Source organism: Atheta coriaria, unplaced genomic scaffold (assembly GCF_025399875.1).
Source record: "Atheta coriaria isolate IRGN ID8LTWV9N9 unplaced genomic scaffold, Caltech_Dcor_3.1 hic_scaffold_3_pilon, whole genome shotgun sequence".
Lineage (NCBI taxonomy): Eukaryota > Metazoa > Arthropoda > Insecta > Coleoptera > Staphylinidae > Dalotia > Dalotia coriaria.
The window spans coordinates 11,499,001-11,524,206 of NW_027045445.1; the positions used below are offsets into that span (position 1 = coordinate 11,499,001).

Here is a 25,206-nt window from a genome sequence, read left to right on the forward strand (position 1 = left end):
CGTACAGTCGTGTGCTACTCGCGTATTCGCGCTCCGGTGCTCTCCCGCCTTGCCGTCGACTCGCATCCCGGTGCACACAACCTTCGTGAGTATCCCGTGTAACCGGTGCTGTGCGTCGTGCGGAGAGAAGCACAAAAAACAATTACAAATAAGCGGTGCGCGTAGCAGCGGTGGGTGTGTGGAAATAAATTGGATTTTCGTATTTCGACGAGACGCGAAGACGGTTTGTGCGAATCGATTTTCGCCCAAATATTCGCGCGCGCCGAGTGTGCACAGAGAAGTGTCGTGTGCGAGGAGGGATGTGTTTTTGGCGCCCGCGACTAAATATTTAAATATTTATTGCCTGGTGAGAATAATATACATAATAAAACAATTTTTTTTATAACAAAATAAACAGAAGACAATCGGTTGTGGTCTTTCGCCGGACATCGATTTCTGATTTAACCTTAAAATCACACCTGCCATACGAGTATACTGCCTCTGTGTATTCGTAAAAACATTGAAAACCAATTCGCGAACGTAGCATTCGATTTTAAAACCACTTTTAACATAGTAAAAGTAAATTAAATCAGTTGTGCTGTGATTTAATATACAACGTGCTGAGCTAGTTTGTGCCCACGTTATCATTTTCCGCCGTTGGAGAATCAAATATTGTGCAAGTTGCAATTAGTTGCTCTAGTCTCGACGCTAATCAACCACATAAAACGTAAGTCGCTATTTGTTGCTTCGTTGTTCTAACTGGGTGAATATTTTATATCGACGGCTTGTGCCACTTGTGGATGTGGAAACATGCGCCGAAGTAAAGTTGAAATTTAATTAGACGTATTACGTGCGTTTAGGCGCACGAACCTCCGTTCGAATTATTCAAATGTTAATTCGTTAAGTGCACCGTTGTCTGGCGTCTCATTGGGACGAATTAAAAATCCAGCCATGCTTGCGATTTTAATCAGGTTAGTTGCCAATTTGTGGTTATGGAGTTGTTGATTTGGTGTTGCTATAGCAACCGTTGTCATGGGAATAGCAGCGATGCACAGGTTGACTCTTGCAAGATATTAGCGTTTTTATTAGATTGACTCGACATAAATTAAAGATGTCTGTCCGGTGGGCCGCGTGGGCTTGGGATGCGACCCACTATCGGCTCCGGCCCGGCTGCGGCCCAGCTAAACGGAACGCCAGCGCGAACGAAAACGGGATTATGTAATGTAACGTTCCGGATGCATCTACACACACAGACATACAGTGTGTTCACCCAAAAATCTAATGAAATCTAGAAAAAAAACCTTAATCAATTTTCACCTACCATTTTCGGGCACATGTGAATCATATCAGCAACGAAATGCAAATAGTATTTTATCAGATAAGTTGTTTAAATATTTACCATTATGTGGCTGTTTTTTAAGCAACATTTTGTCAAATTATATAAATGTTTAGTTATAAATATTTTATGAACACACTGTATGCGTTGTCTATTAATTTGAAGGCCCGGCAAAGTGCACTCACTCGCGCATTCGCTTCCCTACTTGATATGTGTACGTATGTGAATGTTCTTCAATCTTCAGGTTTGTTTCTAGATTTTTTTTGTGGCTACGCAAGTTTTTTATCTTTGTCCTACTCATATGTTCTATTTCCTTTTATTGTGTTACTTGCGTATTCCCCCCTACTTGTTTACTGGTTGCTATAGCAACGTCTTCAATACCATGGCAACCGGTATCTACACAGCATGGGAACACATGTTGCATTGTTACAAAAAACATACGTGAATCAGTAGTTGTTGAAGTAAGTAAGTTGTGATAAAAATTTGACAAGTTGATAGTATGTAATAAATTTCGTAACGTTTTAACTTATTCTTTTTGACGTACTTCCAAATCAATAAAGTAGGTACAACGTGCTGGCACGAGCATATTAGCTGTTTGACTTGGTTTGTTTATTATAACGTACTCGTAAAATGAGTATGCATGAAGTGCAAAAATTCGTCTAGAAAAAATATTTTTTGCTTTATTATTTGCTCGTTGTACTCACAATTGTACACACGATTAAAATTGTCAAGATATTTTATGCAAAACATGAAAAAATCTAGTTTTTGAGGTAGAATTGTTTATAATGTTAGTAGACTGTTAGTGTTTGGAATATTAAATAATTTCCTTGAAATAATAATAAAAAAGTACAGAAATCATATTATTTTAGTTGTGATATACCCGTGAAATGTAAATAGGAAATTCCTTTACTACATAAAAATAAAAATGTTTCATATATTTTATTTCTTCAATTATATCTTGGCATTTAGATTTTTGTCGCCTTTGTTTCCGCTAAAAACTAGAGGAAAACATAAAAGTTCAGACCGCATTCATAGCAATTCTATTACTCCTAATGTTTTTTCTTTGTCTTCTAGTCGGAAATTTATTATTCTTTCTTTATTTCTGATTTTTCATAAGCTTAGGCAAGAAAAATGCGTGGAAAAACCATCTAAGTCGATAATTTATTCGTCGGCGCTCGTTAGAGCGTCTAATGCGTTTCCTTTGTTTCTTTTGAGCTTTCGTTTGCGTTTTCAGCTTGTGTTACTCCTACACCTGAAAATGCGCGCCCATTGTGTGGTCTTGCCGGTGGGGTGTGAATGTCGCGTTAGCGTGCCGACGTTGTGCGACACGCTTCGCGAAAAAATCGATAATATTTCGCTCCACAAACCGACCAAACCGGCAATCCAGGTTGCATTTTATTTCCTTTCCTTGATTGCTTGATTTTTAATGAGATTTGTGTATGTGTATCTTGTTGTTGTTGATGTTAAGAAACAAGGTCGACATTTTTCCCAGCCAATGTCAACCGAAGTAGGTGCATGCACCGAGTGCAAATTGCAGCAACCAAAGTAAAAAATTAATTTTAGCACCAAACGCGGATGTCTACAGCATCATGCATGCATATGATCAACCTGATTTCCATCTGAATCTTCCTCAATGCGTGCCACTTGCAATTCTGTTGTCTGTGCACGCCGCGTAAGGAAATTGTGGTGTTAAAACATGAAATTAGCTATTAAGCATGCCATTACAGGCTTATCCAGCTATTAAAATACTGCGATAAAATCTCCAACGCATCTGAATTTATCCTAGACAAATTTGAAAAATAATATTTTATTGCTAAAAAAATATTGGAGTTACTTTGATATACCGATCAATTAATTTTATAACATTTATGGCATTATTACAGATGCATGAACAGTTTAGTCACACGCGATGGGAAATTGCCGATATTCGCTTTTGTTTATTTTGAGCATATTCTGCAATTAAATAGAAATTTAATGCGATGCAAAAAGGTGCATCTGTTTAATTTTATTCAAGCATCGAATAAATTATATGCCTGGAAACATAAATAAAATAAAACGAGACTTGCTATAGGTGCATAAATTTTAAAATATATGGAGCAATATTAGATGTAAATAAATCATAGAATATTAAATTCAGTAAGTCAGGTGCAGGCATAGATATAATTAATTATGGCGTTCCTGCTGTTTGATTCTGATTCAATTAGTTGATATAATGCTAATAGGAAAACAATTTAGCGAAAAACTGAATATATACAATGTGTTCGCAGTGCTAAAATAATAAAATAAACCATTTTATTGTTTCAGATTTTTAACTATAACATAATGTATCATTTAGTTAGACGTAAGATTGACGTAATTTAAATTAAGATGCGTAGGATTACAGTTAGTTATTTCTGGGCTCATAAATTTCGACCCAAGCAAAAATATTTCGGTCTAATTCTTTCACATTTGGAAAACTGTGCTTTTCCGTTAAATTTTATTGTTTTGCGTCTTGGTTGCCATTAAATAAGCTGAATTTTAATGAGTTGTTAATGCAAAAATGCCAATTAAAGATGCATTAACGCAAAAGATTAAAATTATCTAGGGAAATGTGTGCAATTAAGCCCGACAGGATAACGCAATCAAACTACATCAGTAACATCAGCCACAAAAGGAAATAATTTGTCAATCACTCCATAATAATTTCAAATCAAACTCGAAAACTTTAACATGACTTAAGTAGACTAAGTAATTTCTCATTAATTTCCTCAAAAATATTGAATTTTTATTCAACAGCAGGTTTGATTAATTAAGAAATGATTGCAACTCATCGCGGATGTTTTGTTCGCCTACTTTTCTCTTTGCACTGGCGAAATCAACTTTTCTACATGATTTATAATAACCTATTGGAGCATGACGCTAGCAAATACTCACGTCGTCATCTGATCTTCAATAAATTGCTCTAAGAACTACAAGATTCAATTAAAGTCGTTTCCTTGTTTGGAGTTTTATTATTTTCCTCTTTAAGTAGTTATTACTTATATCTAAGTCGATAAGTAATAAGTTTCCATCAATGGCGGCCATGTAGCGATGACAACGCATCGCACGCGATTTGTTTACGTAATTTTTATTGTGCTCGCGCGACGACTGCAATTATTGCAATCCGTCATCAACTATCAACCTGACTAATTTGTGATGCGCACAATGGATTAATAATATTATCCACACGCAGGTTATTTATACTAATGTAAATTGTTTTGAACATACTGTATATTTAAATAGGAAGGTAATCTTTTTCCAGATGATTTGTATTGTCATTCTTTCAACTTCATTGATGGTCACTAGTCCAAAGGTACTCTAACCGGCCGCCATTTTGAATATTAAGCATCTATCAATATTTGTGTGCCTCTGTTCTTTGCTTAGCAGTAAATTGCCAATACCGAATCCATTAACATTCGCACGCAACTTGCCATGGGCCGCTGCTTCAGTCCAGTGTCATCCTCGCAAGTTTCATTAAAGTAAATTTACTACATACGATAAAAATTACACGTTTTTTGTTAAAAGTATAGGACGTGACATTGCACTCAGCATTTCAATGTCATGTTTCGGTATATCTGTGTTAAAATTTGCACTAAAAAACGAAGTGTCAATAATTATATTGCTAAAAATTTCATCTGTCTGTTGTTTTTCATTAATTTGCAGGTAATCATTAATTATATATGGCGTTTATGGTCATCGTAAATTAAATTGCGGTTATTTATCTCTTGGATACTGCGCGTACTAAAAACATCAAATGATAAATTTTATGTTGTTTGAAACATCGCAAAACACAGTTATTAAAATGTCTCATATTTTCAGGTGTAGAGAATCCATGAAAAACGTAAAAATCCTCATCTGTTTTGTTAATTATGTGCCATTTTTGACCCAATGGGCAATTATAATTATATGCGCTCGACGGAACAATAATAATTAACATGTTTTTATTGAGGTTTGTGGCGGGGCAAGATTATTGGTTTTGGGACATCGTAAATGAATAAAATCGAAAATATTAATTAAAAGTTAATAAATATCACGTGAAAAAAATTGTCATTGGGTTTAATTTGCTGATATAATTTTTAAATTAGGTATATGTTAATAATTTATTTGTAATACCTACAATTATTTTAGTCCTAAAGCAGATTGTATGTTCTATGACAGATGTGGTGCAACTTCTTGAAGTGAATATTCATGCCTGTGTTCTTTCTTCTTTTTGTATTGAGTTATTATCAATTTGTGGATTTGCATAAACTAGCTTTGGCGCCATTTCTCTTCTTTTTTGACCGACTTTCCTGTTCTTGGGCACAGCCTCTCTTCCTGCGGCATCATGCGCTCGTAAAGTAGTTCTCGTTTTGCATACTTTTACATACATGCTTAATCAATAAACAACGATTTGCTAAAATAATGCTCACCTCCGCGAGCATTAAACTACTTCCGAGATTACATCTTTCGAATATTTACGTACCGTTCAAGCGTGTTAAATGTGAAAATAGAAAAGATAATTGCATTCTCATCTACAATCTGGCGGTTTTTAGTAGAGAAATTTAATTAAACAAACAAAAGGCAAAAATTATCTTCTCGTATGCAATTACCTGCAGAGGTTAATGTAGCGTCATTCTACGTCAGCAGTAATCGACATTCCGAGGCGATGTCGCGATCGCGATAAAATGTTAAAATCGACACGCATCGATCGCAATGCCTCTATTGCGATATGTGTGCCACCAACGAATTTATAAGCTTTGCAAACCACCAACTCAACTAACTACTTAATTTACGATCTTAACTTATATGTGCTAAGGTGTAATATTATCTACACACTGTTTACGTGCCTTAAAAAGTTTTAATAAATACGTTATTTAATAACAACTCCTTAAACGAGTTGAAAATTAAGTTAAAATATTTGCAAAACTTTGCACTTGTTTGAACATGCAATCAAAAGTCACGAGAATCACGAAAATCACCGTATCACGTTTGGAACACTTTGTATGCAACAGGTGTTTCGGTCGAACGGTATGTGGAAACACGTTGCATAAGTTTTGTCAACTTCGACTGCCACTTCGAGACGCAGCCAATGCGCAAACATTTTGCAACCGAAAACGAAACGATAGCGAAATTGTCAATATCGTCAAATCAATAAATAATCAATAACAGCTACAATTGTTTAGTGAATAATCCGCATGCACACAGATAATGTTATGTCATATGAAATAGTCAATTGTTATTAAATAAGGTGAGCACAATGCGTAATTGTTAATTGCGTGCGTGCGACCTCTGTGACTATGACCATTTGACGTTTTATTACCGCGCGCCCGCCGCGTTCACAACTTATTCATTATGTAGGTGAACGACGTGAAATGACTAGACGCATATACTTTTATAATTTAATTGATTCGATATTGCTTATTGCTTTCGTCGCTTCGCTGGCGAATTGAAATTAATTTCAATTACACATACACATTGATTCTGCTTCGCTCTAAAAACGCGCTAGACAAATTACAGAATCACACTCAACTCAAGCTGTAAATCAAATCAAAACTTGTAATTTATTATGTGTTTTAGATACGAATGAATGCGAACCTTTCACTTACCTACTGAAAATTCTATTAATATTAACATAAAACCGCAGAAATTATTTCTACTACTCCGGATTTGTCAGGTCAGAAAAAGTTTTGATGTGTTTCGAGCACAGGCAGGAAATCAGAAAGTGTTATTAATGTTATTAATTTGTTAATCATTGAGTCCGTGTTTGGCGTTTGTCGGCATCGTGTCGAGATCGTGTTAAAAGTTAATATTGTTTAAATTAGTCGATGTTTTATAACTTATACAACATTCAAATTATGACATAGATATTTATTCTCGATGCGTGCACACACAACATCAATAAATTGATTTTTTTAGGTGTGAATAATTTAATTTTACATCATATATAAAAATTACGCTTTTGTAAATCACTGCGACGCCTTTTAAATTTAATTATTCCCAAACTATTTGTAATAAAATGATAATTCTTGCAGAAATGTATTCACAATTAAATTTTACATCTAAGAATCTAAATATTTGGTTGACATGATTATTGCCTAATAAGCCATAAACAATTTAATTACGCTTTTAGAAAAAAATATAATCTGACACAAATTGTCCCGTAACTTTTGATTTATAATTATTTTCAACATAATTTTTGCTTAAATAGATAAAGAATTGATTATAGAATTGATTTATGAAAGAATATTTAAATTCATTCTTATCGCTTATGAAATATTTGCTGTTATTAATAACAATAGTTGACATTTGATTAAATATATATTTCATTATACTATCCAATTGTTAAATTCATGCTCGTAAATCGCCAACGTCCGCTGTTTAATCAAACAGACTTTTGCACATGTACGACATGTGTTTGCTCATTACTCAAAAAATATACAATGTGTTCAAATCTAAACATTCGAAAAAGATCAAACACATAAACAATTAGAACGTGTTACTGTTACTGGAAATACCCATACTATATTTACATTGTGTTAATTTAATCCCTGTGGGTAATGCCTGCCCCACCATATGACATTTGAGATCTTCAGTTCGTTAGTGTCCATGTTCCGTTCATTCATCGTACACTCGTAGTGGTGCTCACATCGCGCGCATAATGTGTGATAATGCGAATTTCATTTTTATGTATGTGTGAAAAACTGGAATGTCCGATTAGTTTATCCAGTTTTGTTGTGACAAGCGTTACTACCTCGCTGCTAATTGCGTGTGTTCAACGATCATTAATTATGGACAATAGACGATCATCAGGCATTCAGTAGTGCTCATTGTGCATTTAATAGTTATTGACAGATTACTTACATATTGTGGATGTTATTGAAAGTAAAAGTACGTATGTTTAAATTAGTGTTATGTATGTAATAAAATATCGATAAAACAGTCGATTTAAAATAATTGTGCAAATAGGGTAAGTTTATATTTTATTTATTTCTTGTGTCTGTTTTCTAAGAAAATAATTTTGAGAACGAAAAATGTATGTGCAGTTAAATAAAACGCAATCATCGATTGAAAAGCGTGTGAAAGTAGATCTTCGACGCCATTCAAAACGAAGAAAAATGTCAAAACAATAGAGTGCGAGAGGTGACTGCGTCGGCGCTATTGTTTGTCACTTCGGTCTTTGCTCTAATTTTTCCTTTGTGGCGGTTTTATACGTTAATGACTTGCTCTTTTTCAATATTTTAATATTTCAAAAAATTTCAAATTTTGCCTACACAAAGATGATTTTTTAATGATGCTAATAATTGTTTGCAAAATGATGGGAATATTAAAATCCACTTTCACTCTCGCTCGTCAGTGATGACCGACTTGTCGCCGGGGGTCCATTGTCGAAATGTCGGCAGTTTGGCACTTACACTCACCTCGATTGCCGCTAACTGGCACATTTGCTCATCGCGCACGTCGCTGATTGCTTTTATATTGCTTGCTGGCGTGATTATTGCGCATTGCTCTAACTTATCGCTTACCTGTCGGAGCCACTCGTAGAAATTTCGCTTTCATCAGCGACGTCCACGTCGGCGAAATGTTTGTCCATTCTCACCGGACGAGGCAATCGACAAACGGCGATTACGACGAAGAAGAATGCGATGATTGCCCATGACATAACAAAACAAACAGTGGATTAAGGCCACAGGATTTGACTATTGAGGCGTTGTTATAAAAAAAGAAACACTTTCTCATATTTGAGTGACTAATTTGGTTGGAAAAAAATTCTGAAGAAAAAAGATAGAGCAATAAATTTATCGAATAATTCATTAACTTAATCTCTTTATAAGAGTTGAGTTAGGTTGTGTCCAGAGCTAGGTTAAGGTTAAGTACGTACAAGTTTATCGCTCGCAACACGAGCACTTTAAAGACGTCTATTAAATTATTTTTTGATTAATGCTTTTCTGGCTTCATTCACCACACATCACAAGTATGATGTCTACATTATTTCTGTTTTTATTAAATTGACGATTGGCTCAACAAATTACATAAATTAAAATTATGTATGATATTTTGTAATGTTGTTAAAGTTTAAATTGTTTCTATGTCATGGTCGTATCAGTAGGTCGTGTTTATATATTTTGCAAAATGTAGTAACTTTGTACCTTGATTGTGTCCACTGGATTTCAATTGATTGTACTTTGTACTCTTGCTCTGCTTTGATGCTGTGCCGCTATTGTTGAGTTACGATTGCATTTTCGAGTCTGCGTTTTCTACCATTCATACATTCGAAACTCGATTTTCATGACGCAATGTTTGATCGCGTGGGTGGGCCCGAGCAAAACACAATACATTTTTAAACAAAGTATCAAATTCATATTTTATGCTTAAAATAAATTTTCTGATGAACCAGACCACAAAATTTATTCTTTATTGACATATCTAGATATAATGATGTGTAGATTAATTAAGTTATTAATATTTCGACCACGCGATCAACGAACATTGACAGGAATAAATTTCCTGCTTGAAATGCACTAATAAATAGATAGGAATTTATTATTTATTCACATTTCGTATGGTTTTTGATGAATCGTCAGTTGATGTTCATTGCCGTTGACTATGGTGGTTAATTGATTAGACTAACGCGATAAGCCCACGCTAATGCCGTAAAACGTGATCAATGTCATAAAACGTTTCCCGTTTTTCCATGCAGTCATATCAATATTGCTGGAATGATTCATAAATATCGAATGTCTAATATCATGCCATCAATTCCACAGCATACGACTTACACGCAATTGCCCAAAATTACGTATAATAGATGACTACCAATGCAATTCATATTTTATTTAATATTTTTTCTGGGTTATTGAACAGTTATTCAAATTCCTGTTATCTTATTCCTATGAAGTTGTTAACACATAATTAGCTAATCACCCGACGAGGAAACTGGTTGCTCGGATAATAAACAAATGTTGAGAAGGAGTGCGGAGTGCAATTCCGCTAATCACATTTTCTTAGATTCGACTTGGTTCGCTTTGACTGGGCGTCTAATTAGTAACTGCTTTATTTGTGTCACGCACCGATGCCATCAGGCAAATAAAACGCAAACGAAACCAACTTGAGACTGGCTGTCTGGGTGTTGTAGTGGATTTTGATTAGTTCATTAGTCGTGGTTGCAATCAACGCTTGGCGCAAGAGAAGCAAGTGTTGTTATGTTGCAAAGATCGTAAAACTTGTACAATGCTAATTTTACAAAGAATTAAAACTATAAAATGTAACTAGTAATACTATGAGGTAATGTTTACTACAGGTAATTTTTCGTTTTGTATTCAAACAAAAGTTATAGTTTAATAATATTTGTCGAATTGACCAATCACTTAAGACATTTAAGACATTTACCAGGGTCAAAGTTAGAATGTGTTTTTGATCGTTAAATATTTTAAATATTTGAAGGTTTATTGCCGTTCTTGTGTAACAATTTCATTACTTGTTGCAGATTTCGTTTACAATCCATCAAGATGTCGCTGGTCTTTAAGTACATGGGTGATATTAACCGATTTATAAACAAATATGCAGGTAATGGCAACTTTCATTGTTTTTGGCATTTATGTAATGTTTGCATGTGGGATTATCACCATCTAATGCGTTTTTAATTTTGAATATGACTTTTATTGCAGATCCAAGAACGTCACATCTACCGCTTATATCGAGTCCATTTTACACGCTAGGCATCTGTATATCTTATGTAATAATTGTAAAGGTATGTCATCATCGCATCAAATTGCATTCTTCGCTCATTTGTAACTATGATGAATGCGATAATAATCGTTGACGATTAGTGCGCGATTAACATCAACGTAATGTGTTTGATTGCAGTACATCGGACCGAAGTTGATGGAGAATCGCAAGCCACTGAATCTGAAGAACACGCTCATTTTCTACAACTTTCTGCAGGTCCTTCTCAGCGCGTACATATTTTACGAAGTAAGTTGTAAATTAAAGTTCAAAAACTGATTTTTGAGCAATGGCCGAATGAGTTCGAGTAAAAATAGCGTCAGTCGAAAAGTGGCGCTGATGTCACGACTCACCTCGATCGCCGCTACGCTGTCGGTTTATTTTTAGCCAAGTTTATGCCCGAAATAAACAAATGTGTTAACAGTATCGTCATATCGTCAGGATTGTCCTGCTGGCGTAAATTCAAAAGCGATCGAAATCAGAAATGATTCAAAATGTTACAGGAAATCATTAGTTCTAATGACTTTTTTTTGTTGTTATTTGTTTTTTAGATTGGTGCTGTTGGTTGGTTGACAGGACGATACAGCTATAGATGCGAACCGGTAGACTATTCGAATTCACCAAATGCTCTCAGAGTACGTCTACCTTTCAATTTTGTTACATTTGTATTGTTTTTACTTTTATTTTTAATTCTACATATGATTGACCATTAAAATTTATGATGATCGTGATGTAAATTTAATATGTTTCTTGTTTTGGACGTGTTTTAGGCGATACGAGCGTGCTACATGTACTACCTGTCGAAATTCACGGAATTCATCGACACGGTGAGCATCACTAAACAATTTAATTATTTAAATAACACCTTAACATAAATCTGTTTCTAAACTGCGTGAAATTAATTTCGTATTCGTTTTGTGCGCCGGTAATTTACACAAATTACACATTAAATTGTTTTCTAAACGTGTGCAAATATTTGAGACAAAGCCCTGCGTAGTAAACGTGCCTTAATTGTTTGATTTTGTTTCGCAGCTATTTTTCGTGTTGCGGAAGAAGAACGACCAGATTTCGACCTTGCACGTGATACACCACGGTATTATGCCGATGTCCGTATGGTTCGGCGTTAAATTCACGCCAGGTGAGTCTCACCCACATAGTTAATGAATTGTTGCTAATCTGAACGCATTTGCGTAATGGCAATTAATTATTTTCGGGTGTTGAGTGCTCGTTGTGTTATACTATCGCTTAGTTTTTTTTATTTCTCGCAAATATTACAAATTCAAATTATTATATTCGGTCTTGAACACGTAATTACAATTTTGTTTTAATTGGCGGCTATTTATTTATGCACTGTGATTAAATTGTTTAATCGTAGGCGGATTACATTCAACTCCGTTTAGCAGTTGCATAATGTTTGCTTTGGTTATCGTCTGACTTTACAGCTTAGCGGTTAATGCTTCGAATATGTTATGTTTTAACAAACATAGCGCGATAACAATTACTACCTGTTACTATTACTACATATTTAAAATATTTTTTTGTGTTTTGTGTGTTTTAGGTGGTCATAGTATGTTCTTCGGATTTTTGAACACATTTGTCCACATTGTGATGTACACTTATTACATGCTGAGCGCTTGTGGTCCTTCAGTTCAGAAATATCTCTGGTGGAAGAAGTATCTTACCACTATGCAAATGGTACGTTGTTTGTTTAACATATTATATTTTAGGTCATGAGTATAAAATGTTGTTTTTGTAGGTTCAATTTGTCGCTATTGTTGTTCACGCCTTCCAACTTCTCTTCATTGACTGCAACTATCCGCGTGCGTTTGTTTGGTGGATTGGTATGCATGGCATTCTCTTCTTCTTCCTTTTCAAGCAGTTCTACGAGGAGAGCTATTTGAAGCGTTCCAAGGGGGCTGCCGCCCTTGCCGCCACTGCTGCCGCCGCGCAAAACAAGGAAAAGAATGGCAAGAAGCACGAACCGAAAGAGAAACCCACCACGAACGGACACGTTAAAAATGGCTATCAAAATGGCGTCCAAAATGGTGTTGTGAAAGAAAAGAACGGTGTGCATCAGCGCCAAACAGCGCGCGATTACTACATCAACTCGAATGGTGATACCAAATACTAAGCAATTTCTAACGAGTTCACACGTGCGGCGAATAAGGATCGAATTGTTACCATTTGTTTCTTCCGACCGGTGCGAAAGTCGAAATAATTAGTACTCTAGCGTATAAACACAATGTGTGGTGCAGGTGAACATTAATATTGTTATTTGTTAAATTCAATTCGAGGAGGGTGTTAATGTTCGAAACAAAAACGGAAATTATGGTAGCAAGGAAGGTATTGGCGAAGATGGACCCGAGAGTAAGACAATTCTTATGCTCAATTTAAACAAAAAAAAACTTAGCACAAATTAACGATTAAACATGTGTTTACAAAAAAATAAAACAACTTAGATTAAGATTAGGAAAACAACAAGAATCAATAACAAACAAAACAAACGAGACACGCTAAAAACAACCGAGAATACAAATGTTTTAGACAAAGATATATTATACCTATAGGTGCTATATTTTTACTATGGTGTAGTTGTTAAATTTATTAATTTTTATACGGAAATTTATTGAAACGAAGAAACTTATACATAGCTAGTTGAAGAAACGAATACTAAAATGTAAATACCACCAAAATGACGTTCATACATGCAATACGGATTTGTTTCGTGGTTGTTATCGTGTGACGCAATCGTTTTTTTAGCCACTAGTTTCAGCGTCAAGACAAAATGGCGATTCTCAAAACGCGAAGGACACAGAACTAAACGAATACGGTTTTATTTAAATATCCACACATACACGTTATTTTCATTATGTGGCATGTTTTTCAGTGACAGCCGCTTCAATCAATGCTAAATTATACAATTTTATTGTTTTTCTAGTTGATTATATTAAGAAGTTATCCATATATATCTATATATATGAAGAAAACCAAGGTTATTGTTGTATTTTTTATACTTAATCAATGTAAAAAGAATATTGTAACTGATTGATTGTGTAAATAAACAGTTTTGTTTCAATTCTGTGTTGAAGTAAGATAGTTTTTGTTTATATAAGATTTGCCATGGAACCAAACCAGTTCTATGATGAAAACCATCGTGGCAAAGCAAACAAAATACACGTAAATCATGCTAATATCAAACAAATGTGAAATTTCTTCCTCTGCAGTGTTTTCGGTATATCCATAATCATCAAATGCAGTATAATCCTCAACCCATTTTTCATACAAGCCTGTGTTTGCCATCATCTCGCAGATATTAGCCACTACTTCCATCGCATGATAACCTCTGCGACTTACAATCCTTGCATACAATAACACATATTCGTATTTTGGCGGTAATTCACGTAATCTGTCCTTAATTTTTGGATATGAATTTAGAACGACTTCGGGAATGTACGCAGATAAGTTGTTATTGCTTGCAACATCATTCAAAACATTTCTCACTCCTTCATTCCTCTCGATGATTCTACTTATGAAATCCACGTTAAAACTATCAATATGTCTCCCACCCGGTGGTTTGAAACCCAAAGGTTGAAGATTTGAATGAAATAACTCGTCCTCGGTTTGTATTAGATTGACAGGTCTCCGTGTCGTCATTGCGGAACTCAATACGCATTCCAGGAACTTTACTAACATGAATGTTAATAAAATTTGCAGAAACACCAGATATTTACTAATGTAACTCGTCAAACGTTGTCGGGACGTCTGTTGAAGTGAAATTGTAATGAAAAACGTCAAGCTATTAGTAACAGACTGAAACAGGTTGTTCTTTGTTAGTCCAAATAGTTTAAACCATAAAATAAACAGGATACAAGATAAGAGGAAGCTATATTCGATACCACGAAAATGTCTGAGATTTACAGAAATATCATTGGTACGACTTTTCGCCAACACCCAAACAAATTTTCCTCTGTAAATCGGCGATGTGAGTTCTATAAACATCTCCATGTCCAATCGAACGTTGTACAATGGCACATACAAATCTATATGTTTATCAAGCAGGTCTTTAACGACATGTTCAATTTGATATTCGCTCGACTTCCAGTAGTATTCAATAGTGGCATTCATCATGGATGCGATCGTATTCAGCAATTGAACGAACATACCATTTCGTCTGGGTTCATGTTGATAAATTATGAATGGCCGCTGTATTTGATTCCCGTTTAGCTGTACTCGAATCGGACAACCGTTCAGATCATTGAAAACATCTGAAAGGTAACTGAATGGAATTGTTGAGACATCCGTACACTTTCCAAAGTAGTCGATTTGTTTTACTTGAGTGCCACATTGATTTGCGTAGGAGAATGGTGATGCCGAGTATATTTTGTTATCTTTTAAAACAAAAACAATTTGTATGATTTCCATGTGCCAGAGAAGTTTAAAGAGATCTTCATTAAACTCGACGAGAGGAGCTACAACTATGTAACGGCCACGGGTACTGTGTCTGATGTTAAACAAAGGTGAGTTGATCAAGGAGGAAATTAACGTTTGGAGGTGTGAGTTGGTGTATTTCTCGAAAAGTATAAAATTTTGTCCGTATAATGAATCAGATGAGTTTGGTATCGTGTTGTAGTGATCTGACAATGCAGGATCATAGAATATTATAGTATGGTCAGGAAGGTCAGGCGCTTTGAAAGGTGACGCTCCAAAAAATACAATTGGTTCAGTTTTGGGTATTGCAATTGAAATCAGATGCAAGAGACATTCACTGGATTGCAACTTTTCAGGGAGGTAAGATTGTAGAGACGCAAATATAGTTAAAACACAATTAATTAAAATTAATACAATAATATACATTTTGTACCAAAACTAAACTTGGTAGAATAATGTTTGCTTATTATGACAATGAGAGTATGGGTTATATATAGTTGCCATGATTTTTTGTCTGTGTTAATGCATTTTGTTTTTGTTCATTATGCTAGGAACACCATTTTGTACTCTGGAATTTGCTATTCATTTTTTGACGCTTTTGATATTCCATTAGTTTGTACTTCAAGGGGTTTAATGGTTGGCTTAGATCTAATGTAGGTTTTGTAATAAAAGTCTGCAAAAAGGACGGTGATTGCAAACAACTGAGGCAGGACCATAAGTGGCACCGCAATCGGGTAATTACAGTCTTTCTGAGTGAGTGGCATTGTCATATAAACTGAGCTCATAAAAAACTGCACCAATTGCAGTTGTGTGATATGCTTCTTCCACCATGGACTCTTCTTGTACGCAGGATTGTAGGCAGTCATCATGTAGTAGAAGTACATAACCATATGAACAAAGGAATTGATAAATCCCAAGTAAATCATTTGTCCTCCAGCGACGTATTTCAAACACAACCACACGTAGAATACCATGATTGTGTGATGGTACACATGGAGGAAAGTTATTTGGTTGTATTTTTTACGCAGAACAAAAAATATCTAGTAAAAAGCATTATCATGTAAATAATGGTAATTAAATTGTTTTTAGTGGTACTTACTGTGTCTAATAGATCGCATATTTTTAACCAATAAATAATGTATGTGGTAATGGGGACAGACATGCCAGCAGCATCCTTGTCATAGTTGATTTCTTCACAGAAGAAATCCGCTTTCCAGACCTCTGGAACTAACTGCAACGTCAAATAAAAGGTAAGTGTTAAAAGATTGTATTTTAATGTAATAATGTAATTTTAATGGAAAATTGTAATTTAAATCAGTAAATATTACCCTAACGACAACAACTCCACACATGAACACTTGAAACAGATTGTAAGCAATCATTAATCGATCCACATTGTAAGGCTTTCGGTTTTTCATAAACCTGGGACCAACGTCGCAGACAATCAATAGATAACCAGCTAATAATGTTACCACTGGTAGAGGCGAGTGAACAAAGAACCAATGCGTTGTCCTTTCATCTAATTTTTAGATTCAGATTAACAATAATTATAATTTGTTTTCAAACACTTTTAGCAAACATACCAGCTTGATCATTAATAAACCTATGGTAACTTGACAGTGCTGACTTGAGCATCAGCGCCATATTGGTTTCTTTTCAAAAAAGTATCTATCACCGAAATTTTGGCAGTGAAGAATTACATCTAGCTACATTTAGCGCCAGATACCGACTGACCAACTCTGGTACAATCCGCACCGAAATTGTTTTTATGTGTGTGTCAAAGTAAGCCTGCGTCGCTTTAAGTGTTGTCCTACTCGCGAGGAGTGTGCTCCTAAGAGCGATAACGGTAACGTCGGTAAATGCACAATGGACGCGCGTCTAAGTCACTTCCGGTGGCGTGGATTGGTATTTAGCGGTTTGCAGGCCGGTGGCGCGGTAACCTTTTGAGGCCTTTGCATAACATATCAGTTAAGTTCAATGCACATGCATCGACGGCTTGACGCAGATGCACAGAGCTACGCGAAAGTTATGCATTTTTCATGCTATTGTATTTATATGTAGGAGTACCTTTAAAATGAGTTATAGGGTTCCTCAGTTGAAACAATTTCGGTGGTAGCAATTCAAATTCACATTAGCAATTCAAATAGTTTTACTTTTTTGGGTTCACTACGACGTAAATCTAGCTGTATATTTTATTAATTCAATGAATTTTCAATTTCTTTATTGTTAAGCGTGTGTCATAAGTAGAACAAAACCACGTTTCATTTTTCATTATAACGCATTGTTTGAGCCCCAAATTTTATCTGAACTTGATGATTTTCATTTTATTAATATTGATTTTGCCTTTATGAAGGCTTCATTGTGTTCAAGACTAAGTATCACGTTGCTATAGGTACGTTAATAAAATTACTATATTGTATACAGTTTCTTTTTTCTGCACGCCGGTGTTAATATATTGCATAAATATACGTAATAAGTAAGTACAAACACTGACTAACTACTTATACGAAATCGTGATATATGATGTATCTTATGTTTTGGTTGTAAAACCTGTTTAAATTTAGCAAAATTCTAACACAGATTTGAGAAGTAATTATAAAACACTAGCGGGCTCAAGAGACTTCGTTCTGTCATAAAGATTTGGAATGTAGCAGTTTTTTGTTCCTACCTACTTTATAGTCGGCGCAAAAAAATCTCCTGAACAGAACCGTCACCCTGGTGATAGGGCGGTGTATGGGGTTCAGCTTGGGTGACCAAAGTATCTTCGCTTCCACTGACTTTTACCACCCTTTCAAGAACAAATTATATTTGTGGAATTCACAAAACACCATATAAAATCGAAGGAAGCTGTGGAATTTATTTCGTTTAGATTTTGGTTAGAAAACGCCTGTATTGGAAAAAGAAAAAGGATGTCTTTAGACTTTTTCGGGCAATTATTCCACTTTACTTGCAATAAAAACCATCCTTGGATTTTAACGAACATTTAAAAAGAAGAATTGGCCAAATTGGTCTAGACGTTATTGAGTTATGCGCTTACCAACACATTTTGCAATTAATTTTTATATTATTGATTTCAATTATACTGCATACGGTAAATGTTGTGCAGGTAGGAGAAACCCAATATACAGGATGTTATCCTACTGCATAAATAATTGAGAAGAAATAACGAAACTAATACGGATTAATATTTAATGTTTAATAAATTACAAGTTCAACTTAACATGTTTTATATTAAATTACATATAATATAAAAGTTATAACACAATGTTAGCCTTATCGCTGTTTAATACATTCCCCATGAGTGCCATTTAACATATTTTCTTCTTTTGTAATGTTTCCATTCTGTTTCAAGTGCTCACTTGATTGTTTTTCTTCTACGCTTTGAACACCATCAGTGACTTTTAATTTACCACATATATAATTCCTGTAGTAAAAATCAGCAAACAAAAAGGTGAGGGTGGATACTTGTGGCAATACCACCATGCACAAAGCTTTTGGAAAATTGCACTGCTTCTGAGTTAATGGCAGGAGAAACAGGATACTATACAAGAAAAACTGGAATAACTGCAGTTGCGTGATGTGCTTTTTCCACCAGAAGCTTTTCTTCACAGATCTGTCGTACACGGTCAATAAATAATAACTGTACATAATTATATGCACGAAAGAGTTTATGAACCCAACGTATATAAACTGCCCTCCAGGGTAGAACTTCATCACGTACCATACGTAAGTTACCATCATAGAGTGATGGTATAAGTGGAGAAATGATACTTGTCTTGTGTTTTTCCGCAGAACAAAGAAAACCTTAAAATTTATAATATTTTAATATGAAAATAGCATTACTTGTGTATTTTTAACTTACGGTGTCTAATAAATCAATAATCTTAGTCCAATAATAAATATATGATGTATGAGCTACTTCAGTAGAATGATCTGATTCGTTTACCTCTTCACAAAGTATATTCCCATAATAACATGGCAGAAAAAGCTAAAATCATAAAAGTTTAGACCAAAAAGCAATCTATTTTTCTAAAAAAGTGTTAACTTACTTTATAACATAAATATGTACACAAAACCACTTGAAACGCATTGTAAACTATTAATATTTTATCAATATTGAAAGGTTTACGATTTTGCATATATTTTGGTCCAAAATGGCGTACAAACATAAGATATCCAACAATTAAAGCAGCAACTGATATGGGAGATTTCACCATTAACCAATCTTTCGTTCTGAAATCTACAAAATTACAAGAAATTAAATTTAGAACCAAATGTCTTTCAATGTATTACCTGCCAAGTCATTGACAATATAGTCATATCCTTCAATTACAGATTTAAGTAGCAGTGCCATTTTGTCCGGGTGCGCGTAAGGCACAAACGCAAATGATTATTTCAAATTGCGTTATCACCAAAATTTGGAGTAAAAAAGTTTACTTCCTAGGTCACTAACAATGGAACAATACTTCCTGTTCAAAGTTCACATATTCAAAATGTATACGGGTTGTTTCAAAATCAAAGTCATTCGCAATCAACAAAAAAGTATTTAATTGAAATAGTTTAGATATTAGTATTACATACATTTAAAAGTTTACTCTTATTTGGTGTTGCATTTTCTGCAATGTTTTGGTTAGCATCCAACTTTTCTTTGTTTTCAGTTATCTTGACAGGCCTCTTCTTAATGTATGTCTTATAGTAAAAATCAGCAAACAAGCATGTGATAGTTAGAACTTGAGGAAAGAGAACCATAGAAATAGTTTTTGGAAATTTACAGTCATAACTAAGCATCGGTAGAAATATCCATATTGCAATGGCGCCGAATTGTACAAGTTGCAGTTGAGTGATATGCTTCTTCCACCACACGCTTTTCTTGTATTCTGCATCGTAAGCTGTGAGAAGATAGTACATGTACATTACTACATGGACAAACGAGTTGATAACGCCGATGAAAATCAGTTGTCCGCCAGCAACGTATTTTACACCGTACCAAACGTAGGCAACCATGATGGAATGATGGTAGACATGTAGGAATGAAACTTGGTTATTTTTCTTGCGTAATATAAAGAAAACCTAAAATATAAGTAGTTGGAATATGATTTTCACATTGTCGATATTTTAATAATATTACCGTGTCAAAAAGGTCTAAAATTTTGGTCCAGTAATAAACGTAAGCCATTTCTGCAATCGGCGTAGATTCCGGTGAGTAGTCAATAACTTGACATGTAAAGTCACCAACAAAAATATAGGGAGTTAACTGAAACAAGTATAAATTACTGTAGATTTGTTTAAAAAGGGTTAAACATAACAAAAACTTACGTAAATCCATGTATAAAGACATATTACAACTTGAACTGCATTAAACGCAATCAATATTTTATCAATATTGAATGGTTTTCGGTTTTTCATATAATTTGGCCCAATTTCAAAAACAAAAAGTAGATAACATGCAAGCAGAAAGATTGTTGGGATTGGAGAATCAATGAGGAACCAATGTTCGGTCCTTTTATCTGAAATTAAATTGATCGTAACAATTATTATTTTAAATTAATGTAATTTTTAACATACCGTTCATTTCCCTCATGGCGTAGGCGTATTTATTCGCCATGGTTTTTAGTAGAAGCGCCATCTTTGCAAGTTTTTACTTTTGAGTCAATTTTATGGAAAACTACGTCTTGGTCGACTCCATAAAAGCGACTGGTAATAATCAAGCACTGTCTAAACCTGCATGTGCAAAAATGTATACAATGCAAAATTAAGTTCGATATAATCATACAAAAAACTTGTTTTGAAGTGCAATGTACGTGAATCAATAAAATTAATGAAGGATGTTGCATAAACTTTCCAATTGCAATATGTGAAATGTGATGAAACCTTGGTTTGGGGTCAAACAACGAAGATATTAGAATAAAATTTATGTAAATCTTTACGAAATTGTAGTGCGTTGTGAAAAGGTAGGTTATTTTAGAGTCCAGATAAAGATAGAGACTTTATTAAATTATTAATATTTATTCTACTGATTTGTACGTGAATACATAGACAGAAAAACAAAATTATATATTCATAAATAGTGCACCTCATTGTGCAGCCATTGTTCGTTGTTTTGCAGCAATAGCTAACGTACGTCAGTGGGTGTCCTTAACCTGTGCCTTTTTTCCATTGCCCTTGATATACGCATGATAGTAGAAATCACCAAACATGATAATCATCGTCAGATCTTGCGGTACAACAAATATCAATAGTGTTTTCGGGAAGTTACAATCTGTGAAGAGTTTCGGAAAATAGATGCAGAATAATGTCATGAATTGCAACTAAAACACACCACAAGAAGAAAATTAATGAATCATTACACATTTCAGGATTAAGTTAATATTAGACGTACAAGTTGTAATTGGGTGACGTGCTTCTTAAACTTGAAGATTGTCTCTTTCATTTCCGGTTTCCATGCGGCAAACATATAATAACTATACATGATAACATGTACAAACGAGTTGATAATCCCGACAAAGACAGATTCTCCACCGGCGACATACTTGGTGCCCACCCATCCCACAAAGAACATACCAAAATGGTGGTAAATGTGTAAAAAAGTTGCTTGGCTTTCTTTTTTGCGTAATATGAAAAATACAGTGTCTAATAGATCGACAACTTTTACCATGTAATAGAACCATGTAAGTTTGGCAAAATTCATCGCATGCGGGTTGTCAGAGTAATCCACTGGCGAGCATGTCAAATTCAATGTGTGTAAACTTGTACTTGCCTTTAAAAATTACAAAAATGTAATAAAACAGAGTAAATAGATATTTTCAAGGGTAATTACCATAACAACTATGTATCCACTAAGTACAACTTGTAGTAAGTTGTAATATACTAAAACTTTACGTAGATCGTATGCTGGCCTGTTTTCCATAAATTTAGGAAGCCATTCTTTTACCGTGAAGAAGTACATGGCCGTTATAAATATGACTGGAATTGGCGAGTGAACCAGAAACCAATCGGCCGTTCGAGGATCTATAATTATTAATAAAAAATAAGTTGAAAATGTTTTGCTAATGAAACAAATATGTAATTATTTAATTTTGTAATTACCTTTTAGGTCATCTCTGGCATATTTATAAGCTTCATACGTAGTCTTTAGCAATAGTGCCATTATGCATTAACAGACGCAATCTTCAATTACAATTTTCAAATTGATGTTTGCTATATTAAAGGTGAATTTAAACTGGTGTGCAACTGGTGTTGATTGAATGCATATCGAGCAATCGATTGTTCTACGATTATTATTCATGAGCAAAGTGAGCAGTTAATAACGTCTTAGTTTTTAATTTTGCACAATGTCAATGCGACATTGAAATATACAACGGATGCAAGTTATCAACATTCGACGCTATTTTGTGGCAAATCACGGCAAATTCCATAGAATTATTTGCGTTGTTCACCTAGGACCTGCGTGTGAATAAACGACCTATGCGAAAAGAAAAGAAATTGAGTATTTGCATGATTTTCATAAAATGTATTGCGTCATATAATGAATTAAGTCATTCCGGTTACCAAAAAAATGAAACCTCTCCTACATAGTTTAGAAAATTTCGGAAACTTGACCTGGGAAGCACCTCCATAACTTATTAAAATAAGTATAATTAACAATTTATAAAATTTCTGAAAATTATTTAGAAGATAAAACAATAAAATATATAAATTTCGTATGGTAAAAGTTCAGAAATGGTGACTAAAATAGTTAAAAGTAATTTTGCTTGTGGCGCTTATCGCTATTTGTATACAAACAACTCTTTTTATCGCTTTGATACAACGTCATGGTGAGTCCACGACAGAAGTTGAAGACGGCTTGGTTGCATGTTGTTTTAATTTGTTATTGATCTTATGCGGCGGACCACGTTTCTTAGAAATATAATTCGACGGCTGTTTGAAGAAATTATATGTAATAGACGTTTTGTTAACAAAAACATAATTTACATCCGATACTGTCTGACGAAATTGCATCAAATACTCGTATATCAAAATTTACAATGGTTTGTGTTTAACCCAGTTTTTTATGCTAAATTTTCAAAGGTAGTTTAATAACTCAACATTGTTGCATGCCGTCGGCTGCACTTTTACCGTCGGCCGCAGGCTGCGGGTTTCCCTGTGTATTTTGAAATTAATAACCTAAAACTAATTATTATTTTTAATAAGATCTACAATAAAATTTATACTCTTTTGTTTTACCTATTTCTCTATCATCCTCTCAACCATCAGCAAAATTACCTATAATTCAAAAATTTTCAGAGTTTGTCTTGAAGTTCTTTGAATTCTCTTTTTTAATTACCTGGTATAATAAATTGCTGTGAGATACAGAGAAAACTGTGAAAAAACATAGTTTTCATGTACTTTCCTTTTAATAGTTAGTATTTGTTGGGGGCGAAACCTGCGTAGCTTGTCCTCCTGGTTCTGAAGACGGTTGCCCGATTTTTGTTTGCGATGCTCAAGCGACTCTGACTGAGTTTAGCCGGTCTAACATCGCGCTCCATGGCAAAATAGTGATGTGGTGGATGAGGTATGCAGTGAACAAAACTCTCGCTGATTTTACGATTTATTTACCGTGTAACTTGCAAAAGAGCTCAAGAGCGAATGAATTTCATAACTGAAGCAAATGCAGGTCTTGGGAACATTCCTGCTAACGTTGCAAGAATGATGCAGCTGCAGTCTGGAGTGAACTGCGAGAACAAAGCTTATAATTGCAACTGTCCCCTGGCAGGTGTTTGCCAAATGCAAATGATAACACTTCGTCGCGTTTTCGATACGTTTGTCGGACTTGGCCCGAACAGTATTACCTACACATTAGAATAAATATGTATTCTTTTTGTAACACCCAATATGCTAACTTCCCATGACATCATGTGAAAATTAATCTACAGTTGTAGCATGCCGACCTCCTCCTCTTTGAATTTTGTGATTTTCTTTAGTTTTTTAATATCACGGGAAAAATTGGCATTTGATGTTTGGATTTTCTCTTATAATATAGTGCTTTTCTTTTTGTTGCACTCTATATATTCATTTCCCTTTATCACCCATGACAATTTGGTGGTCATATTAGTTTGTGCAAGTTCTCGTTGTTTGAACAATAATTTTCTGATATAAAATATAATTGTTTTCTATTTGCATTCAGCAATCCAATTTTCCTTGTTCTTGCTGGAATGTGTGGGGTTTTGTGATAAAACTAAGTCTTAGGGGGAAGTCCCGTAACGCCGGACGGCACCTAGCACCGGACACTCGTACTATTTAAGCTAGTTTAAATCTTTTCATTTCAAAAAACAAGTGAAAGGGGCGCGGGGGGCACACAGGTACAGGATCACTCGTCGTGGCTCGCCAGTAACGCACACGGCCACGGCGGGAGCAGCCGTTTGCTGTTTCAGGCGCAAAATCACGACGTCACCTAAATATCAATGTAAGTAATTCTAGTATATTTATGCATTTACATTTGAGTGGTATTCAAAGATACAAGTAGTAGGGGAAGGGGGGGCAAAGTGGGCCCCTGGGGGAAAAGTGGGCGCCTGAAATTCAGGTAAATAAGAGGGGAAAATAACTCACATCAACAAATTCGAAGTAAGAAATGAAAAAAAATATATATAAGCAAAAAATGGATACAAAGGTAATAGCAAAATTTTTATGGGCGGGGGCCCACTTGCCCCATATTCTGAATTTTTTTTTATTTTGATAGACACGGCTTATTAATATTGAATACTGAA

General features: G+C 34.7%; 5 protein-coding genes across 8 annotated transcripts; 1 reads left to right on the forward strand and 4 right to left on the reverse strand.

Moving 5' to 3' along the window:
* Window positions 1-14,111, forward strand: LOC135789663 (very long chain fatty acid elongase AAEL008004-like). Of its 4 annotated transcripts, none has more exons than XM_065299603.1 (9): window positions 1-706; window positions 10,797-10,876; window positions 10,978-11,060; window positions 11,177-11,284; window positions 11,587-11,670; window positions 11,806-11,862; window positions 12,068-12,173; window positions 12,594-12,730; window positions 12,792-14,111. In XM_065299603.1, the coding sequence occupies exons 2-9, from the start codon at window positions 10,819-10,821 to the stop codon at window positions 13,164-13,166; spliced, it is 1,008 nt and encodes a 335-aa protein (XP_065155675.1). In that variant the 5' UTR covers window positions 1-706; window positions 10,797-10,818; the 3' UTR covers window positions 13,167-14,111. The 4 variants fall into 4 exon arrangements, with proteins under 4 accessions (XP_065155675.1, XP_065155678.1, XP_065155677.1 ...); XM_065299606.1 differs by having other exon boundaries at window positions 1-346; XM_065299605.1 differs by lacking the exon at window positions 1-706 and adding an exon at window positions 7,930-8,279.
* A 1,643-nt stretch (window positions 14,112-15,754) lies between these two features.
* Window positions 15,755-17,347, reverse strand: LOC135789465 (very long chain fatty acid elongase 7-like). Its single transcript, XM_065299305.1, has 4 exons — window positions 17,047-17,347; window positions 16,792-16,982; window positions 16,563-16,694; window positions 15,755-16,503 (listed from the first exon to the last, which is right to left on the reverse strand). Exons 1-4 carry the CDS (start codon window positions 17,105-17,107, stop codon window positions 16,042-16,044), a joined length of 846 nt encoding a protein of 281 aa, XP_065155377.1. The 5' UTR covers window positions 17,108-17,347; the 3' UTR covers window positions 15,755-16,041.
* Window positions 17,348-18,638: 1,291 nt separating this feature from the next.
* On the reverse strand, window positions 18,639-19,921 carry LOC135789507 (very long chain fatty acid elongase AAEL008004-like). Its single transcript, XM_065299364.1, has 4 exons — window positions 19,757-19,921; window positions 19,513-19,703; window positions 19,326-19,451; window positions 18,639-19,267 (listed from the first exon to the last, which is right to left on the reverse strand). Exons 1-4 carry the CDS (start codon window positions 19,815-19,817, stop codon window positions 18,737-18,739), a joined length of 909 nt encoding a protein of 302 aa, XP_065155436.1. The 5' UTR covers window positions 19,818-19,921; the 3' UTR covers window positions 18,639-18,736.
* Window positions 19,922-19,987: 66 nt separating this feature from the next.
* LOC135789508 (very long chain fatty acid elongase 7-like) lies at window positions 19,988-21,192 on the reverse strand. Its single transcript, XM_065299366.1, has 4 exons — window positions 21,029-21,192; window positions 20,780-20,970; window positions 20,592-20,717; window positions 19,988-20,533 (listed from the first exon to the last, which is right to left on the reverse strand). The coding sequence occupies exons 1-4, from the start codon at window positions 21,087-21,089 to the stop codon at window positions 20,024-20,026; spliced, it is 888 nt and encodes a 295-aa protein (XP_065155438.1). The 5' UTR covers window positions 21,090-21,192; the 3' UTR covers window positions 19,988-20,023.
* A 257-nt stretch (window positions 21,193-21,449) lies between these two features.
* Window positions 21,450-22,710, reverse strand: LOC135789509 (very long chain fatty acid elongase 7-like). The gene is made up of 4 exons (XM_065299367.1): window positions 22,550-22,710; window positions 22,281-22,471; window positions 21,843-22,220; window positions 21,450-21,771 (listed from the first exon to the last, which is right to left on the reverse strand). The coding sequence occupies exons 1-4, from the start codon at window positions 22,608-22,610 to the stop codon at window positions 21,586-21,588; spliced, it is 816 nt and encodes a 271-aa protein (XP_065155439.1). The 5' UTR covers window positions 22,611-22,710; the 3' UTR covers window positions 21,450-21,585.
* Window positions 22,711-25,206: the final 2,496 nt, after the last annotated feature.

Excerpts from the sequence above, each read along its gene's own strand:
- LOC135789465 (XM_065299305.1), bottom strand. The coding sequence starts at position 17,107 with ATGGCGCTGATGCTCAAGTCAGCACTGTCAAGTTACCATAGGTTTATT. Across the intron at positions 16,695-16,791 it reads GTGGAGTTGTTGTCGTTAGG|TTAGTTCCAGAGGTCTGGAA; the intron begins GTAATATTTACT and ends TTGACGTTGCAG. Across the intron at positions 16,504-16,562 it reads TATGCGATCTATTAGACACA|ATATTTTTTGTTCTGCGTAA; the intron begins GTAAGTACCACT and ends GCTTTTTACTAG.
- LOC135789508 (XM_065299366.1), bottom strand. The coding sequence starts at position 21,089 with ATGGCGCTTCTACTAAAAACCATGGCGAATAAATACGCCTACGCCATG. Across the intron at positions 20,971-21,028 it reads CGCCATGAGGGAAATGAACG|ATAAAAGGACCGAACATTGG; the intron begins GTATGTTAAAAA and ends ATTTAATTTCAG. Across the intron at positions 20,534-20,591 it reads TTTTAGACCTTTTTGACACG|GTTTTCTTTATATTACGCAA; the intron begins GTAATATTATTA and ends CTTATATTTTAG.
- LOC135789507 (XM_065299364.1), bottom strand. The coding sequence starts at position 19,817 with ATGGCACTGCTACTTAAATCTGTAATTGAAGGATATGACTATATTGTC. Across the intron at positions 19,704-19,756 it reads TATTGTCAATGACTTGGCAG|ATTTCAGAACGAAAGATTGG; the intron begins GTAATACATTGA and ends GTAATTTTGTAG. Across the intron at positions 19,452-19,512 it reads GTACATATTTATGTTATAAA|CTTTTTCTGCCATGTTATTA; the intron begins GTAAGTTAACAC and ends TTATGATTTTAG.
- LOC135789509 (XM_065299367.1), bottom strand. The coding sequence starts at position 22,610 with ATGGCACTATTGCTAAAGACTACGTATGAAGCTTATAAATATGCCAGA. Across the intron at positions 22,221-22,280 it reads GTGGATACATAGTTGTTATG|GCAAGTACAAGTTTACACAC; the intron begins GTAATTACCCTT and ends TAATTTTTAAAG. Across the intron at positions 21,772-21,842 it reads ACGTCACCCAATTACAACTT|TTGCAATTCATGACATTATT; the intron begins GTACGTCTAATA and ends GGTGTGTTTTAG.
- LOC135789663 (XM_065299603.1), top strand. The coding sequence starts at position 10,819 with ATGTCGCTGGTCTTTAAGTACATGGGTGATATTAACCGATTTATAAAC. Across the intron at positions 11,285-11,586 it reads GCGCGTACATATTTTACGAA|ATTGGTGCTGTTGGTTGGTT; the intron begins GTAAGTTGTAAA and ends TTTGTTTTTTAG. Across the intron at positions 11,671-11,805 it reads ATTCACCAAATGCTCTCAGA|GCGATACGAGCGTGCTACAT; the intron begins GTACGTCTACCT and ends GACGTGTTTTAG.